Source organism: Sinocyclocheilus anshuiensis, unplaced genomic scaffold (assembly GCF_001515605.1).
Source record: "Sinocyclocheilus anshuiensis isolate Anshui unplaced genomic scaffold, SAMN03320099.WGS_v1.1 scaffold426, whole genome shotgun sequence".
Taxonomy (NCBI): domain Eukaryota; kingdom Metazoa; phylum Chordata; class Actinopteri; order Cypriniformes; family Cyprinidae; genus Sinocyclocheilus; species Sinocyclocheilus anshuiensis.
Genome location: NW_015542362.1, coordinates 2177188 through 2195393, shown reverse-complemented (window position 1 = coordinate 2195393; position 18206 = coordinate 2177188). Strand labels below are relative to the sequence as shown.

The window sequence follows — 18206 nt, the reverse complement described above, 5'->3', positions numbered from 1 at the left end:
CTTTTTCTGTGTTCAAAATTTGCTAAATGTATAAAATGAGCGAGTACATCATGAATTCATCTTCCAAACCGCGTTTTTGTCTTATTCCGAATCACTACGGTACACTTATAATAAGTACTTATATTTGGACTATTGTAGCCTGGTCGGGTCGTCACCGCTGCGGAGTAACACATACCTGCGTGAATCGCTAAAGACATAAACTTAGAGAAGTAGCTCCGGTTGGAATGTTCTTCCGCGGGATGTGTGCAGTTCTGTTTATTAACCGCTAGAGCGCCAAAAGTTACAGTGCTGCTTTAAATCGGTCCGCAGTTCTTCGACTAGCTCAAATCTGCCTTGTTCACGCTTCGCTGGACTAATTGGCTGGTTTTTATCTCTCAAAAACAAAGCTGGACCTTATCGAACCTGGTCCCAGTCGCTGTGGGAGAATATAACCATATCTGCCTGTGTTTGCTTCGCTTTTATCCAGTATATTTTGCAACAGAGCCCTCTTCTCTCTCATAAAGGCGACTGAAAAGGCTCTTTGTCTGAGCTTTTGAGCACCTGGAGGGAGTTATCTTAGGATGACCGGTCCATGGTCAGTCCGTATCGAGCTGATGGCCGAAAGCCACTGCACTCATCCGCTCACGAGACGCTGGCCTTCCGTTAGCAGCACTGATATCCCATCAGCTCAGTCAGTGCCACTGGAGAGATTCCACTGTGAGGAAATTAAAACTGAGAATTAAAGGGTTAGTTCACCCAAAAATTAAAATTAGCCCATAAATTAAGATCAAAGACAATTTTTAATATAACTCCGACTGGATTCGTCTGAAAGAAGAAAGTCATATACACCTAGGATGCACTGAGGGTGAGTAATTTATGGGCTAATTTTAATTTTTGGGTGAACTAACCCTTTAATGACTTTATTTATAAACGTCAATACATTTTATTAAGTAGTTCATTTGATTTATCTTAATGCAAAATATTAATAGATTACTTTATTTTTTATTAATATCTGTGGACTAGTAAATTAGTTATTTACATTTATTAATAAACGTTTACTTATTTTATTCATATCTGTGGGCAAAGTAACTATATATTTGTATTTATTAAATAATTATTACTCATTTGTTATTCATATTTGTGGGCAAGATAATGAACTAGCTATTTGCATTTATTAATTAACTTTACATATTAATTTGGGGGTAAATTAATAGATTATATATTTACATTTATTTTTTATTCATATTTGTGGGCAGATTAATGAACTAGATATTTACATTTCTAAATCATTTCCACAATTTGTTATTCATATTTTTTCGGCAAGTTAATCAAATAGATATTTTGGATGTGTCCTTGACAATGATTTAAGTGGTGTAAGTATGGCTATGAAGGTTCTGGGTAAGGTTAATGCTAGGACAAAATTTCTTGCCAGACATGTTAGTTTCCTTGATAAACAGAATATAAAATTACTTGCATCATGTTTAGTGTCATGTCATTTCGAATATGCATGTATTTCTTGGATGTCTGATTCGTCTTGTGGTTGGTTGGATAAGTTACAAAAATCTCAGAATAAATTGATAGGTTTAGTTTCAGGGTTTAGTCGTTTTACACATGTTGAGGTTTCCCATTTTAAGTGTCTTGATTGGTTACCTATAGAAAGCAGACTAGAACATATTAAATTAAAAATGGTACATAAGATGATCAATAACAGAGCTCCTTCATATTTTAATGTATTTTTTCCTAGGGTAAATGAGCAACATTGTTATAAAACTAGGCAAAGTCTCATGGATATTACATTATGTCGTTTTAAAACTATGTATGGTCGTAGGTCTTTTAGATATTCTGGGGCACTTTTGTGGAATAAGTTACCTCTGGACATTAAAGGTATTTCGAATATGGTTAGTTTTAGTTTAAAAGCTAAAAGTTGGTTCTTAAGTAGGTTGTTTTGTTGATGAATTTGTATTACGTACGTGGTTATTTGTGACTGTACATTTTTGTAAATGTGGAATTTTATTGTAATTTTTGTATTTATAATGCAGTGCCAGTGTACCTGTTACCGGGAGTGAAGTTTGTGCTTTACATCAAGGACCACAATGTTTTGTTTTAAACTTTATTGTGTTATCCTTGACGAATAGAGTGTATTCACTACTTTTTTGTCAAATAAACATAAATATAAACATATTTACATTTGTTAAATAATTACTAATTTTCTATTCATATTTGTGGACAATTTAATCAATTAGATATTTAGATATTAGATATTTACATTTAATTATTGTTTTTTAAATTACATTTTATATATATTCTCGTGGGCAAGTTAATGAACAAGATATATTTAATGAACTAGATATATACATTAATTAATTTTTACATATTTTTATTTATATTTGTAGGCAAGTTAAATATTTAATTAATTCATTCATTCATACATTTTTATTCATATCTGTAATTAACTAGAAATGTACATATATTTTCATATTTTCTGAAGAAAATATGACTGGTTCTTGTTCATGCAAAACTCTCCACCTCAGTGCTGGTGTGTTCTGGGTGGTTGCCAGAGTGTTTCTATGTGGCTACTAGGGTGTTCTGGATGGTTCCTCGGGTATTCTGGATGGTTGCTAGGGTGTTCTGGATGGTTCCTAGGGTGTTCTGGATGGTTGCTAGGGTGTTCTGGATGGTTGTTAGTAGGGCTGCACGATAAATCGAAATGGAATCGAGATCGCGATTCGACAGAAGCTGTTGTGTTATCCTTGACGAATAGAGTGTATTCACTACTTTTTTGTCAAATAAACATAAATATAAACATATTTACATTTGTTAAATAATTACTAATTTTCTATTCATATTTGTGGACAATTTAATCAATTAGATATTTAGATATTAGATATTTACATTTAATTATTGTTTTTTAAATTACATTTTATATATATTCTCGTGGGCAAGTTAATGAACAAGATATATTTAATGAACTAGATATATACATTAATTAATTTTTACATATTTTTATTCATATTTGTAGGCAAGTTAAATAAATATTTAATTAATTAATTCATTCATTCATTCATTCATTTTTATTCATATCTGTAATTAACTAGAAATATACATATATTTTAATATTTTCTGAAGAAAATATGACTGGTTCTTGTTCATGCAAAACTCTCCACCTCAGTGCTGGTGTGTTCTGGGTGGTTGCCAGAGTGTTTCTATGTGGCTACTAGGGTGTTCTGGATGGTTGCTAGGGTGTTCTAGATGGTTCCTCGGGTATTCTGTATGGTTGTTAGGGTGTTCTGGATGGTTCCTCGGGTATTCTGGATGGTTCCTCGGGTATTCTGGATGGTTCCTCGGGTATTCTGGATGGTTCCTCGGGTATTCTGGATGGTTCCTCGGGTATTCTGGATGGTTCCTCGGGTATTCTGGATAGCTGTTAGGGTGTTCTGGATGGTTCCTCGGGTATTCTGGATGGTTGCTAGGGTGTTCTGGATGGTTCCTCGGGTATTCTGTATGGTTCCTAGGGTGTTCTGTATGGCTGCTAGGGTGTTCTGGATGGTTGCTAAGTGGTTGCTTACTGGCCCAAGTCAAAAGGCCCCATTCCTAAGTCTCTATCATTTTCTGGACCCTTATGGCCTGGATCCTTCATCCAATGTTTTGCCCGTTTTATCAACCACCAAGCGAACGAATGATAAAACGAACAGCTTATGTAAATCCAACAGCTTATAAAAAGTAATAGCAAACCTCTCAACAAGCCTCACAGTTAGAGGTATCATTCATGTCCATGGAGTGAAACAGGCTCTAACTTAATGCTTTGGGTTAGGGCTTTGTTCAAATAACTGACATGCAAGAGTAATGAATGCATACAGAAAATAAATGTTAATAGAGTGTTAAATCATATTGTTGCATAATTATTTCTATAAAGTATGGAACCTTGTTTCCACCACTGAATAAAAAGATCATTTCACATTTTTATCTCGCAATTCTGACTTTTTTCTCAGATTTGTGAAAGTGAAAAAAGTGACGTGATATAAACTTGCAGTTGAGAGTTACAAAGTCAGATTTGCGAGATATACACTTATTTTCTCAGAATTTTGAGATAAAGTTGCAAATATGTGTTCTAAAGTCATATTTCTAAGATATAAACTGATTGTCTCAGAATTGTGATATAAACGTGCAATTGTGTGTTCTAAAGTCAGATTTGTGAGATATAAACTTATTTTCTCAGAATTATGAGATATAAACTCGCAATTGTAAAAGAAAGAAAAAAAAAAATCAGAATTATGAGCTGACTTTTCCCCTCAGAATTGTACTTTATATCTTGCAATTACGAGTTTATATCTCACAATCCTGAGAAAAGAAGTCAGAATTACATGATATAAACCCGTAACTGCAAGAATAAAGTCAGAATTGCGAGATAAAAATACGGAAACAAGCTTCTTTAGAAAACCTCTTAAATGATATAAAACACGTCTATTTTCTTGAGCTGGAGCACCTGTTCTCTGTAGCTAAATCTCTATGTTCTCGTGTCGTTTGGGTTCATCAGTGCTGAAGCGTTTCTATTGAGATGTGTTTTGGGAAGTGTCTGCAGAGTCATGTGCTTTCTTTGAGGATGCAGTCATTGCAATTAGCCGGGTAATGCTGTTAAACGGTGCTGAAGCCCGGAGAGGGGAAGAGACTTGACCTTCATTTAAAAGGTGTGGAACGCCAATTAACCGGAGCACCCAAGCTTGGAGGACGAGGGCACCTGCCTCCGCTTTCCCACGATTTCGCACCGCATCACGCTTGTCAGCCATTTTTGAAATGCGAAAGATCATTTGTGTATGAAGAAAAGTTTGCACTAATTTCTGTCCGTGCGATTAGCAACTCCGATGTCTCGGTTTGTACATGTTTCAGGTTTTAGTGCATATTTTTTCCAATGCAACTTTCCCTTCCCAGTGCGTTCCTTCCCATACGCCCAATTTCTCTGAGCCTTGTCCTCATTAGGAAGTGTTTAGAAACCTGCTGAAGTGAGAAATGGGCCCGCGAGAGCTCGTTGTCCTAATTAAACTTTGACAAGAAGAGTGACAAGAAGCAATGGAGGGGAAACAATGGCAACAGTGTCCGAGTATGAGCCCGAAGCTGGGAAAGTCTTTGTCCCGCCAAACAAAAGCATTTGTTTGCACGTATTCAACTCCACTCAACTTCACCAGGCCCAGGTGCTAAAACCAACTTCGTGATGAACATCAGAACGCATCACACCTTGGCCCATCTGATGCCCGGCCCGCCATCGCTTCAAATCCGTCGCTCCGCCAGCAGATCAAAGCCATGTAAATATTGCCGGACAATTAATTCACACTCGTTACCTCCAGCGCCTGACACAAAGACACAGCCAATCGTGTTGGGTTTCAGAGGCGAGCGGGTGGAACGAGGCTTTTGAGAGTCTAAAACATTCCTGAACCGCAGCCTTTTTCCATGTTTGATCTCCTAAAACTTCATCACGGAAACTCATATCTGGAAAACAGCATGTTTTTTTGTGTTTGAAAGACTGATTCACTGGCAGGTGGGACGGAGACTGTGTTTGTCACGGTAGGCGGAGTGCACACTTGCCCAAAGGGGGAGGACCTTTAAAAGTTCTTATGAAGTGTGCTGGATGGAGTGAACAGTGATCTGTGATCTTCATCTCTAGTGCACTTCACTGCGACCACACTGCAATGGCACAGAACGGGACTATAGAGAACGGGCTCGCTCGAAACGCGTCCCCTCTGCCTCAGCCTGTGAAAATCCCTGAGATTAAACACACTAAGGTAAAAGCTTGTCTTCAGCCTTAAATCGCAAACAAATACTAGAGCGAGTGGAGTTTTAGACTGATTAGTCCTTTAGTCTTTTTCAATGCCATTTATAAGAAACTTTAAGCTGTTACTATTAAAAATAGAGCATTTTAAAGCCTGAAGTCTTTTTATAGTTCTTTAGAACTAGAACTTGGTGTGTTAAAGAACCAAAACAAAACTAATGCACTGATTTAAGGAACATATTTTGAGAACTACATTATCTTTAAGAAGTGTTTTTTTTTTTATAAGAGGGTTCAAATGGTTAAAGGGTTTTTAAATGAGAGATACATACACAATATTTACATGTATTATTAAATTTTTTATTCATATTTGTGGACATGTTAATGAGCTTGTTATTTACATTTATTATTGAATTTTGACCTCATTTTTATTTATATTTGTGGGCAAGTCAATGAACTAGATATTTACATTTATTAATAATTTTACATTATTTTTATTCATATTTGTGGGAGTTAAAGAAGATATTTATATTTATTATTTTTTATTTATATTCGTAGACAAGTTAATGAACTAGATAAGTCTTAACTGTAATGGGAAACCAGTTTCACTGTAGTCTAACTATTTGTTGCAGATTTTTATCAATAATGAATGGCACACGTCAATCAAAGGAAAGAAGTTTCCAACGATCAACCCTGCAACAGGTGTCAAAATCTGTGACGTCGAGGAGGCGGATAAAGTAAGATGAATTTGACTCATTAGATGTCTAATTAAAAATGAGGATTCATGTACAGTGAATTGGGATACATGTGTATATGCCATGCATTTACGAATTATAATTTTTCATGTAGGCCTACATGTATGAGTTAAAATTGATTAAATTATATTGCATTGTTGAACTATTAATATGCATATGAGACTGATTTGAGGGTTTGTCAGATATGTGAGAATGCTTATTATTTATGTAGGCCTAATTGCAATTATTTTATATAGCTACTTACGATTTGGAAGCTGATAGAATAAGTTAATTAGACTGCCCTTTTGTCGTTTAAACTATGAATATGCATATGAGACTGATGTGAGAGTTTGTATTTATTTTGTAATTGTGTTTATTTATTGCAGTTATTTTATTATTTTGGCTGATATACAATTAGCCTAATTGTGTTGCATTAAGCAGTTAAACTATTATACATATAAGACTGATTTGAAAATTTGTCAGGCAAGAATTATAAGCATGGTTATTTAACTAATATAATGATTTGGCAGCTGATATAAGATGTATTTAATCAGATAACATAATTTGCCATTAGTCATCTGCAATATCACTTTCAGATTGTTAATAAGAATCGCTTCACCTGTGATGTGTGATGTGATTGTGGCGAGTGTAGTCTAAAGTGTTGGTGTGATTGCTCAGGCTGATGTGGATGAGGCGGTGAGAGCTGCCAGAGCGGCCGGCCAGAGAGGCTCGGAGTGGCGGCAGATGGACGCGTCGAGCCGCGGCCGGTTACTGCACAGACTCGCGGATCTGCTGGAGCGAGAGCGCGCTGTGCTCGCGGTGAGTCTGCCTTCAGCGATTAATTAGATCGACGCGACTGCGACTTCTACGCCAAATTCGCATCGCTACTCATTTGCTTAAAGTTTCGTTGTATCCGCTTTATTTTTAACGCGCGGCCATTTTTAACTTGAATGTAGACGATAGCAGTGTTGCCAACTCTCGCAAGATAAATAAGCTACCGCAGCTTCAAAAATAAGCCCAATATCACTATATTATTTATTATCATCAATATTATTCATTATCAATTGTTTATTATCAATGAATGAGCCTGCAACATAGTAAACTGAAACCACTCGGAGTTTGAAGTGCAAAAACATTAGTTATTTTACAAAAATCATCAAATTGCAACAAAGCGGGAGGGTACACACTATCCTCCAATCCAACCCGATCTCATGAAAGTGTGTATCAATAGCACAAGTTTATGTTTTGATTTGGCGTACTGTTTATAAGCAAAAATTTACTTTGGCGTGCATATACGCAATGGGTAGGATTAGGGTTGTGGGGTAGATGCGTATCATATGTACACGAAAACTGCGTATCATATGCACGCGAAAACTGCGTATTATATGCACGCGAAAACTGCGTATTATATGCACGCCAGACACGTGCGTATCATATGCACGCCAAAGTCCATTTTTGCGTAGCAATACCACGATTTTCTGTTTTTATATGGCGTGCTATTTATACGCATTTTCATGAGACTGGGCTCTCCGATCACCAGCGAGCAGAATAGTTTTGGAGATGAAAAAGGAGAATAAAGATAAGAGTGATAGCCACATATGTATATTAAAATAATCTCGAACCATATTTATCTAGTATTACTGCTCAATTATTAATCAATTATTTATTGATTTAATGATTAATGCATTTAAAAAATATTTTACAAATTAAATTAAGTCACTTTCCTCCCCTGCACCGTTCACCTTCTCCCATGTTTCCTCCATCTTTGTACACCTCTGTTGGTGGCCTTGTTTGTCTATTACATCTTGTCACATAACGTCACATGTCTGCACGTTAAACGAGATTTTACTCCAATGAGGGGGAGGAGGGGCGCCATGTGCGATTCAATTAAATTCAAGTTTATTTGTATAGCGCTTTTCACGATACAAATCGTTGCAAAGCAACTTTACAGCAAATTAAGTTTCTACAATATTTAGTGGTAGCTTATCAGTGGTGACTGTCAGTTAATGGTACTGTCTTTTGGTCCAATAAGTAATATCTCTGTCTTATCCGAATTTAATAGGAGAAAATTTTTGGTTATCCAATCTTTTACATTTTTAACACACTCATATATATGATGAATAACGCTAGAGCACATTTATTACTGCACTGATTTGCTTTTAGCAGACAGTGTTAACAATACCCTATATTGGAAAAAAAACAGCAATCATAAATGTAAAGAAATAAAGTTGCTTGTCAGGTATTCCTAACAAGCAACCATATTTTTTATAATAAGCCCAAAAAACAGTGGCCCGTGATTTTTTTGAATGCGAATTCACAAAAAAAGAAGCCCAAAGTCGCGTAAAATACACGGACTTGTCAACTGTGTATGTATACTATGATACAAAAACAGTATCATAGTATTTTAATTCATTATCATATTCAAGGACACACTGGTTTATAGTGCAAATAGTTTTAATTTGAGCTATTGTTTAAATTATTCTAGTTATTTATCTACACAAACCGGAAATTACGTCAACGCAGGGTAAAGTTAGTTCCATTACAGGTCTTCTTACCTTTTCTGTTTTGCCTGTTTTCCAAGTTGTTGTTATATAATCTACAAAGAAATAACATTTTACTTGTTTGTAACTTATATGGCCACTCAGACCGCTGACTCGTCAAGATAATATGCTCAACATAGCGCCGGATGGTTTCTGTTCTCCATCTCCGGTAGGCTACATTTCAACGTATACTAAGTTTTTTCCCTCGAATCACCACATCATGACTTAAAAATGACAACGTTATTATCCAGATGACCAATGTTCCAAGAAGAACTTATCAATTCTGACTGAGTCCGGTTGAAGCATGTATTAAACTCAACGCAACAGCGTAATCCCGATACAATAGGAATAAAGTCATGAATACAAGTCATCTCTTGTTTAATATGTATTTCCCAGCATACATTATACAACCAAAGTCTCTTCTATAGTCTTTGATACAATGTACATTTACGCCATAATTACGCCAGCAATAAATTAATAATAATAATAATAATGAAAAAAATTCACGTGGAGAGTCGTAATGCACAGCCAGCACCAAACGGACAGAACGGCAAAACTCAAATATAAGTGGCACAATTTCAAATTAAACAAACTATTATTTGTGATGACCCGAAGTTGATGCAAAAAAGTTAGTTTTTAATGTTTTAATGTTTGCGCTTTGTAGAATAAAGCACCGTCAGTTCAAGCATTTTCGTAGTATCTAATTAGTAAAAAAAAAAAAAAAAAGACTTTGATTCTCAAACTTATTCTTGTTAAGTACGGACGCTGTTGTCACTGGAAAAACTTTTACCCTGCAAGCGCCAATCTGGAAGCCAGAGACACGGAAGTGTGAAAAAGGCGAATTAATCGGAAGTCTTGCACACTCAAAAAAAATGGTGAACTTCTGCGTTGCAAAATAAAGTGGGATACAACTTTTGCTGTATTTTCAATCCAGAATTCATTACTTTCAAGGCAAATTTGTGTTTTCTGTGTGCTGTTTGTGCATATTAGCATTTATGTGTGTTAAAGTGCTCCTATTATGGGTTATGAAAGGTTCATATTTTGGTTTTGGGAGTCCCCAACAACAGGTTGACATGCATGCAAGGTCAAAAAACACTTTCATTGTCTTATAATATGCATTTATTTTTACCTTACTTGCTCAATGACTCCCTAACTATTCATTTTTCCAAACCCCTCCTTTGCGTGACGCTAATCTGTGGTGATTGGTCCGATTGGGCTCATTTTCATTTTCATCATACCTGTAATGCCTGATAAAGCAGCGTTTGTGAGCGCAGTGCTGCTTTGTGTACAGCCGTTACCGGGGAAACCGCTATTTTTACCGCTCCAAAAGCAGCACCTAGTGACAAAGAATGAATTTGCATTTTCATTCAGACCAACCGAAAAGACCAACAAGTGGGTGGGCAATATGCTAATGTTTCATGTTGACGTCAACATGAACGGCTTGGGATTCGTCTTAAAAACGACTAATTTCAGTGATTCAGAGTCGACTCTTTCTTTTGAGAGACAATAACTTTATACATGGTGCACTTTCAGATTTAAAACTTTGCAGGATGCTTTCATTCACTTAGAGCTGTGTTACACACTGCATGAAAGGTAAGTTTCAAAAATCCATAATAGGGACACTTTAACATGAACCGAGAAAGAAAGATTAGACTATAATACAAAACAACAGTATGTACAACTAGCCTACTTAAAAACATTCAATTAGGATACACATTCATGTTTATACAAAACAAATAATCATACGCCATTTTAAACAATACAAGTATAACAAAGTGTCTTTATATCAGTATTTAGATATACAGTTGCTCATGTCAACAACCCTTATTTAAAAATGGCTTCGGATCCCTTCAAATCTCTGTTCAATTTAAGAGTCTTTCTGTAAACACTTCAGTCAGAACATATGAACCAATTGAGCTCAATAAGAATTAAATTTCTGTCCAATTGAAAGTGTTGCAGATCGTAAAATTAGCACAATAAATTGTACACAAAACAGTCGCATGAACCTGCGCACTTGCTGCTTCATTATAATGGCTGCGGTCTGTTTTTAGTCACGGCACACACTCGCAGTGTCGATAAGCTGTCACGCCTGTCTGAATGCATTCGTCAAACACTACTGCAGGTGTGAGCGTTGACACGGTGGTCTGATTTTGAAGTCTTGTCAATTAAAACAAAAACACAATCATAGTTTAGGATTTAGATGCTTTTGAGAAAGCAACTTGCTTGTTTTCATGCATTTTTTGAGTTGTAGGCAAGTTTTCTAGTAAACATCTGTGAATATCTATCTATCTATCTATGTCGTTACAGTATCACAATGCTTCGGTTTTACATAATTAAAGCTTTGCTTGAGTTGGTTTTCATCCTGTTCTACTGCCAGATCATATTAGTTACCGCATTTGTGAATGAAATTTTACAGATGTGAGTGAAGTAATGTTTTTAGATTGCTAATTGCAAACATGTCCTGTGATTCTGGAGTATAATTTCAATAACTCAGAGCACTGCGTAGGGAAATAAAGAACAGATTTGGAGATAGAGAGGTTAAAGTGATCTCTTTCTTATACAGTCGTGCATTGAATAAAAGGGATGGATCAAATGCAATACATGCGTACTTCACATTTACACTCATACAGTTTTGGATGTTTCCCACGCAAATAGATTCAAGTACAGAAATGCAAAACACACCCAGCAATCTAGTATGATTAATTTTGGGAGGCCGTCAGTAGCTTGAGATGTCAGTATGATCATTCTTTAGAACTGTAATCATATTTTAAGTAATCTTGAACATAATATTGTTTTGTGCACGTGCACAGTAATCGAACCATTCCAGCACTGATGGGCAGCATCCCATATTACAGCTCTCATGAGTGTAAACTCTGCCAATGACTTCAGCCGCGCTCTTACCCACATACTTTTTTCCTCACGTTGACATTGTTTTTATTGTTGGAGGGCAGCAGAATTTATTATTTGCGTTATTGTTTGTAATTTCTGGCCCTACTAACTCCCCATGCGCATTAAAATCTTGGCGTCTGACATGCATAAAAAAAGTTGTTTTGTATCAAATTTGTAGCTCTCGAAATGAGCATGCTTTTCGAAAATGCCCAATAAAAATGCCTATTTAAAACAGATTGCTAATAAAATCATAACTTTATGCTTTTATGCTCTCAGAATGGGTTTGCAGTAGTTGAACCATATGCTTTCTTGTTTCTAGACGCTAGAGTCAATGGACACTGGCAAACCCTTCCTGCATGCGTTCTTTGTCGATCTGGATGGCAGCATTAAGACCCTGAGATATTACGCTGGCTGGACGGACAAGATTCATGGGAAAACCATGCCGGTCGGTGAGTATCAAAGCCAGTTGAATGGATCACTTTGTCACTTGTGTTTTCAGTCAAATCAGCTGATTCATTTAGTGCTGTGATTGAACGTGAACCAGAGCTCAGCGATTCTCAATTAAAGAATTAGCTTCTTTTCAAATAATGAGAGTGAATTTGAATTCAATTGGTGATGCACCACGGGACGTAAAATTGGAATTTTATTTTGAAAACTGGAGTAAATTGGAGCATTCTGGGAAATTAAGTGATTTTGCGCTTGCAAATGTAATTAAATATTACAGAATATGTCTAAATGAAATACAATTTTCTGGCATTTAAAAATCCAGTGTTTTTGGAAATACGAAGTTTGCATGTTTATGCATAATTAATAATGAGCTGAAGTGAATTATTTAAAAAAATAAATATTTACATGCAGGTATACACTACCGTACAAAAGTTTAAGGTCGGTGAGATTTTTCTAAAAAAAAAAGAAGTCTCTTATGCTCGCCAAGTCTGCATTTATTTGATAAAAAATACAGTAAAAAATATTGAGAAATGTTATTATAATTTAAAATACCTGCTTTCTATTGCTGCATATTGTAAAATGTAATTTATTCCTGTGATGCAAAGCTGAATTTTCAGCATCATTACTCCAGTCTTCAGTGTCACATGATCCTTCAGAAATCATTATAATATGCTGATTTGCTGCTCAAGAAATATTTATTATTATTATGATTATTATTAATGTTTTTGTGGAAACTGAGATAGATTTTAAAGGATTCTTTGATGAACAGAAAGTTCAAAAGAACAAACATTAATGTGAGCATTTACATCTTACTGACCACAAACTTTTGAATGATAGTGTATGAATTAATTTTAATTATAATTATACTTGAGGGCTGGAAAACAGTGCGTGACTGAAGCGGCTTTGAATTTCCCCATTGATAACGGCTGCCACTTAGCATACATCAACCGCCTACTGCCCAACTCAAGTGTTTATTTGGTAAAATGTGTCGTTTATGGTTCATCGCATTGGGCAGATTAACCCGGATTGTCGACGCGCCAATTATAAGACCTATCTGGCCAATTTTACATTTCCACCCGCAGCCAGAGGTGGATCGCTGCGTGGATGTTGCATTGGATCCTGACCAGATATTTCCCCCTGATTAGATTCAAATAAAGCGTTAAAAGACGAAAGCCCTGGCACACAAAGGAAAAGGAAGAGGCTCTGATCCTAATCGCTGAGGTGCGACCGCTGATGAGCCGGAGTTCAGGGAATCAGCGGCCAGATGGAATATCTCGCTCTTTTGAGGGCTGGAAAACAGTGCGTGACTGAAGCGGCTTTGAATTTCCCCATTGATAACGGCTGCCACTTAGCATACATCAACCGCCTACTGCCCAACTCAAGTGTTTATTTGGTAAAATGTGTCGTTTATGGTTCATCGCATTGGGCAGATTAACCTCGTCACGAGCCGCAGGGTTTAATTTGGATTTGTCTGTGCATGTTTTTTTTTCTCTCATAGATTTTGTTACCATTGCCATGCATTATACGATTGATAGACTGCAACGGCTGGACTTAAAAATCATCATATGCGTTCTACTGGAGAAACAAAGTCACCTACATCTTGGATGCCCTGGGGGGTAAGCAGATAAACATCAAATTTTAATTTTTGGGTGAACTATCCCTTTAAGCTTGTAAAGCCTGACATATGAAATAATGGTTAAAAAATTAAAAAATAAATTTTAATGGAAAAGTTTATTGAACAGACAAAATCCTCTCCCAAAAAAATGTTGCATTATTTATTTTTTTTTGTGGCATATCATATTGGATACATCAAGCTTTTATGGCTCATATAGTGAGAATATGGTGGTCATAATTGAGAAAAAACACTTAAACTGAGCATAAACGTAATTTGTTGTAATGTTGATATTTATATGGTCAAAAAGTAAGATGAAATTCTGATGCGTGTGATGTTAATTTAATGAGATCTTTATAACAGTATAATAAAATACTTACATAAAATGCATATAAATTTCGATATATTTCCCAATAATATGTCTTAGTAAGATGATATTTAAATGCTTAGTTTTATGATCAAAGCTCTGTAGTTTCAAAATGTATAATGCAATTTTATTGATACTCACATTTGAAAAAAATACAAATAGCTTCAGTCCAGTAAATGTTCTTCTCGAAATATGACTAATAATATAAAAGTTATTCTTATATTTACTTTATAAAGATTATTAAAGATTTCACAGCAAAAAGTATAAAACATGAGCTGAAGTATACTAAAAATATAATTGTTTTACTTGCTAAATAGTATAAACTCAGTCAGATGACAGAAGGTATGGAGTAGATTGTGTGCAACAGGTTTTTCAGCAAAGTTTTAATTATGTTGATGATTTAGAGGCCTTAGAAATTTGCATGTCAAATATGATACAGTAGGGTTCATAGGGTTTAAGCTAATTCAGTTCTTTGATTGGATTTAATTACAGAGCTGTGGCTCCACATAAATGCATTTTAAACCTCATTTGTGACCCTGCATCACAAAACCAGTCTTAAGTCGCTGGGGTATATTTGTAGCAATAGCTAAAAATACATTGTATGGGTCAAAATTATTGATTTTTCTTTTATGCCAAAAATCATTAGGATATTAAGTAAAGATCATGTTCCACGAAGATATTTTGTAAATTTCCTACTGTAAATATATTAAAACATTTTTGATTAGTAATATGCATTGCTAAGAACTTAATTTGGACAACTTTAAAGGTGATTTTCTCAATATTTAGATATTTTTGCACCCTCAGATTCTAGATTTTCAAATAGTTGTATCTCGACCAAATATTGTCCTATCATTAACAAACCATACATCAATGGAAAGCTTATTTATTCAACATGATGTATAAATCTCAATTTTAAAAAATTGACCCTTAGGACTGGTTTTGTGGTCCAGGGTCACATATATTCTACTTGTAGGTTCTCAACATGTCAGATTGCAGTATTTTTTATTTTTGTGTAGACAGATGCATTACCTGCTGCTGGAAACTTGCCACGACGTTAGAAGTCAGAGGGCGAAACTTTGTACAGTTTTGCTGAAATAAAGCCCTTCTAGATGCCATGTAAATTTAACCTTTGATAAGCAGCGCTGTCGGATCAGTTACAGCCAGAGATGAGCATTGTGTGAGGGAGTCATCAAGTCTGTAATCACCCCGACACACTGCGGTGTGGGGAAACACGAGAAGGTCAGGGCTCGGAGAGGCCGGCTGCACTAGATTAACAGGCGTAGCTCCCACGTATCCATGCACACTTATATGAAATGTCACGCATGGACGTTTGTTGTTGGGCTGTAGTTTTAATTGGATGACTCTTATGAAGTTCACAAGACCACAAAAGTTGCATTGCTGCCTGTTGTTTACATAGGCATCATCCTAACTAAAATGCAACCACGTATATGACTAATTTGGACCGCTGTAAATAGATAGCAACTCGTACAAATTTCTATGAATTATCTATGTAAGATAATTCTGTAATTCTCTTATAAGCATCACAATATATCGCACACACTATCACTAAAAAGTCCAAATTTTAATGCATAAATACTAAAATATATGAATTCAATACATACATTTATATATGAGGTTAAATCTAATTAAAATATATACAAAAAGTTCAATCTAATACAAATACAAACGTACAATTTTGTGTGTGCTATATATTTTTATGTTTACTTCCTCACAGTTAAAATAAATTTAAATGATTCAAATTAAAATTCTATCACTTATTTGACATTTTGTCATTATTTGTCTTTTTTTCACTGAGATCATCAAAACGCATTCTGAGATTGCTGTTCAAAAGTTTGGGGTCAATTAATTAATTACTAATTAATTACTTTTTTGAAGGACCTATGAAATTAATCAAAAGTGACAGTAAAGACATAATATTACAAAAGATTCTATTTCAAATAAATGCTGTTCATTTGATGTTTATATTCATCAAAGAATCCTCAAAAACCCATCAAAATATCAGTTTCCACAAAAATATAAAACAGCACAACGGTTTTCAACATTGATAATAATCATAACTGTTTCTTGAGCAGAAAATCAGCATATTAGAATGATTTCTGAAGGATCGTGTGACACTGAAGACACGAAGGCATCACAGGAATAAATTACATTTTAAAATATATTACAACAGAAAACAGTTATTTGAAATTATACAAATATTTCACAATATTAGTACTGTTTTTACTGTATTTTTGATTAAACAACTGCAGAAATTAGTAGCACTCTCATGCTGTTCCAAACCTTTATTTTATTATTATGTCCGATATTCGCTGAAAATCTTTCTCCACACTTCAGTTCACAGAGAACATAGTAGCAAGGAGGTTTGTTGTAACGACATGATGGTGAGTAAATAATGAAGTAAATGTTCATTTTCAGGTAGACTATGTTCAGTAATCAGTCGCACCAAGGCCACTCGAGTCTTTAACTGGATACACGATGGAACAAGGAAGTGGTAAATTGGACAATCTTAGTGGCATTTTCCAACGGAAAGGTTCAAGTGCGAAGAGATGTGATAAAACAGCATTGCTACCTTACATTACCTCGACTGGATATCTGACTCCTGGGAGAGAGAGCAAAGGGAGAAAGAGAGCGGTGAGGGTGAACAAAGCTGTGCATCCAAGCCAAGAGCAGATCAGCAGCGGGTTTGAACTGCTGCCCAGACTTCTCACACACCTCAGGCCTCTCTCGTTTCAATGTGTCTCCAGTGAAAGCAGAGGGGAAAAAAGCAGCAGAACATATACACTCTTCCTGACCAGAGCTTTGTGTGGGCCATTGAATCCGTCGCTGTGTGTTTTTCCCAATGCTTTGTCTCTCATGTTTGGTTTTCGGTGGTCACATCCAAGAGCTTCCCAAGGAAACAATGATTATATATCAAAGGGGAGCTTAGTGTGTTATAACGTTTAGTGCCTCTTGACTTCCTCATTGCTTTTTTTCTTCCTCCCAACAGATGAAAACTTTGTGTGTTTTACCAAACATGAGCCCGTCGGTGTTTGCGGAGCAATTATTCCGGTGAGTTTATGACTATTTTTTCATTCGCATTTCATTTGTGGAGCATTTAACATCAGTTCACAGTAGGCAAATCGTGAGTTTATGGCACATCCCAATTTGTAATTGGTATTTTTAGATAGAAGTCGTATTTTTCATATCTTTTTTTTATTCTTATTACATTTGTATTTTTAATTATTGTTAAAGAAAAGCAAACATATAATCTTCAAATCTTTGAAATCTTTACCTTTATTCAAAGGCCGTTAAAAATACAAAAGTGCTCAGTGGAAAAATGAAACATTTTCGATATCAAGTGGCCGTATTTTTAATGATTAAAATTAATGTAATTTTTATTATTCATTCTATTCTGTCTATCACTGTTTAGGAGTAACTAGTATCAGTGCAACTAACTATTTTCAGTAGTTTGATTGTTTTCAAAAGCTTTTACGCTCTCACTTACATGAAGCAGTAGTAAGACTGATTCATTTTAATCGTTTAATTTAATCGTTTAATTTTAAGCGGTTTGTTTAAATGCATCGGTTCACTTAAATTATTAACTAAATCATTTAAGTCTCTGTGCAGACATCTTTATTTTTTATTCTTGAATATTTATCGGTAAACAGTAATATTATAATATTTAGTACAATCATTTTATAAAATAATACATTTTTTTCTTTTTCTTTTTTAATTTTGCTTTCACAACGAAAAAGCGTCACACACCGCGGCCTAGAGTATGAGGAGGACGGCTTGAGTGAGCGGTGGCGGGCGGGCTTGAGAACGGTGTGGCCAGTGTGCTTGCGGCAACCACATGTGACGACCCCGGGCTGGACTCCGC

At 35.5% G+C, this 18206-nt stretch overlaps 1 protein-coding gene and 1 long non-coding RNA gene across 2 annotated transcripts in view; one reads left to right on the top strand and one right to left on the bottom strand.

Annotated features, from left to right (window-relative positions):
• Positions 1 to 5420: 5420 nt before the first annotated feature.
• The window catches only part of LOC107692006 (aldehyde dehydrogenase family 1 member A3-like), a 31723-nt gene continuing 18937 nt past the window's right edge, over positions 5421 to 18206 (top strand). Inside the window, exons 1-5 of the mRNA XM_016490879.1 lie at positions 5421 to 5753; positions 6370 to 6474; positions 7150 to 7290; positions 12220 to 12349; positions 17334 to 17395. Of these exons, the coding sequence (XP_016346365.1) occupies positions 5661 to 5753; positions 6370 to 6474; positions 7150 to 7290; positions 12220 to 12349; positions 17334 to 17395 (531 nt within the window). The 5' untranslated portion in view covers positions 5421 to 5660. The remainder of the gene's footprint in view (positions 5754 to 6369; positions 6475 to 7149; positions 7291 to 12219; positions 12350 to 17333; positions 17396 to 18206) is intronic.
• Positions 9365 to 18206, bottom strand: part of LOC107692007 (uncharacterized) — a 15043-nt gene continuing 6201 nt past the window's right edge. Inside the window, exon 3 of the long non-coding RNA XR_001634610.1 lies at positions 9365 to 9430. This is a non-coding gene — a long non-coding RNA (uncharacterized LOC107692007). The remainder of the gene's footprint in view (positions 9431 to 18206) is intronic.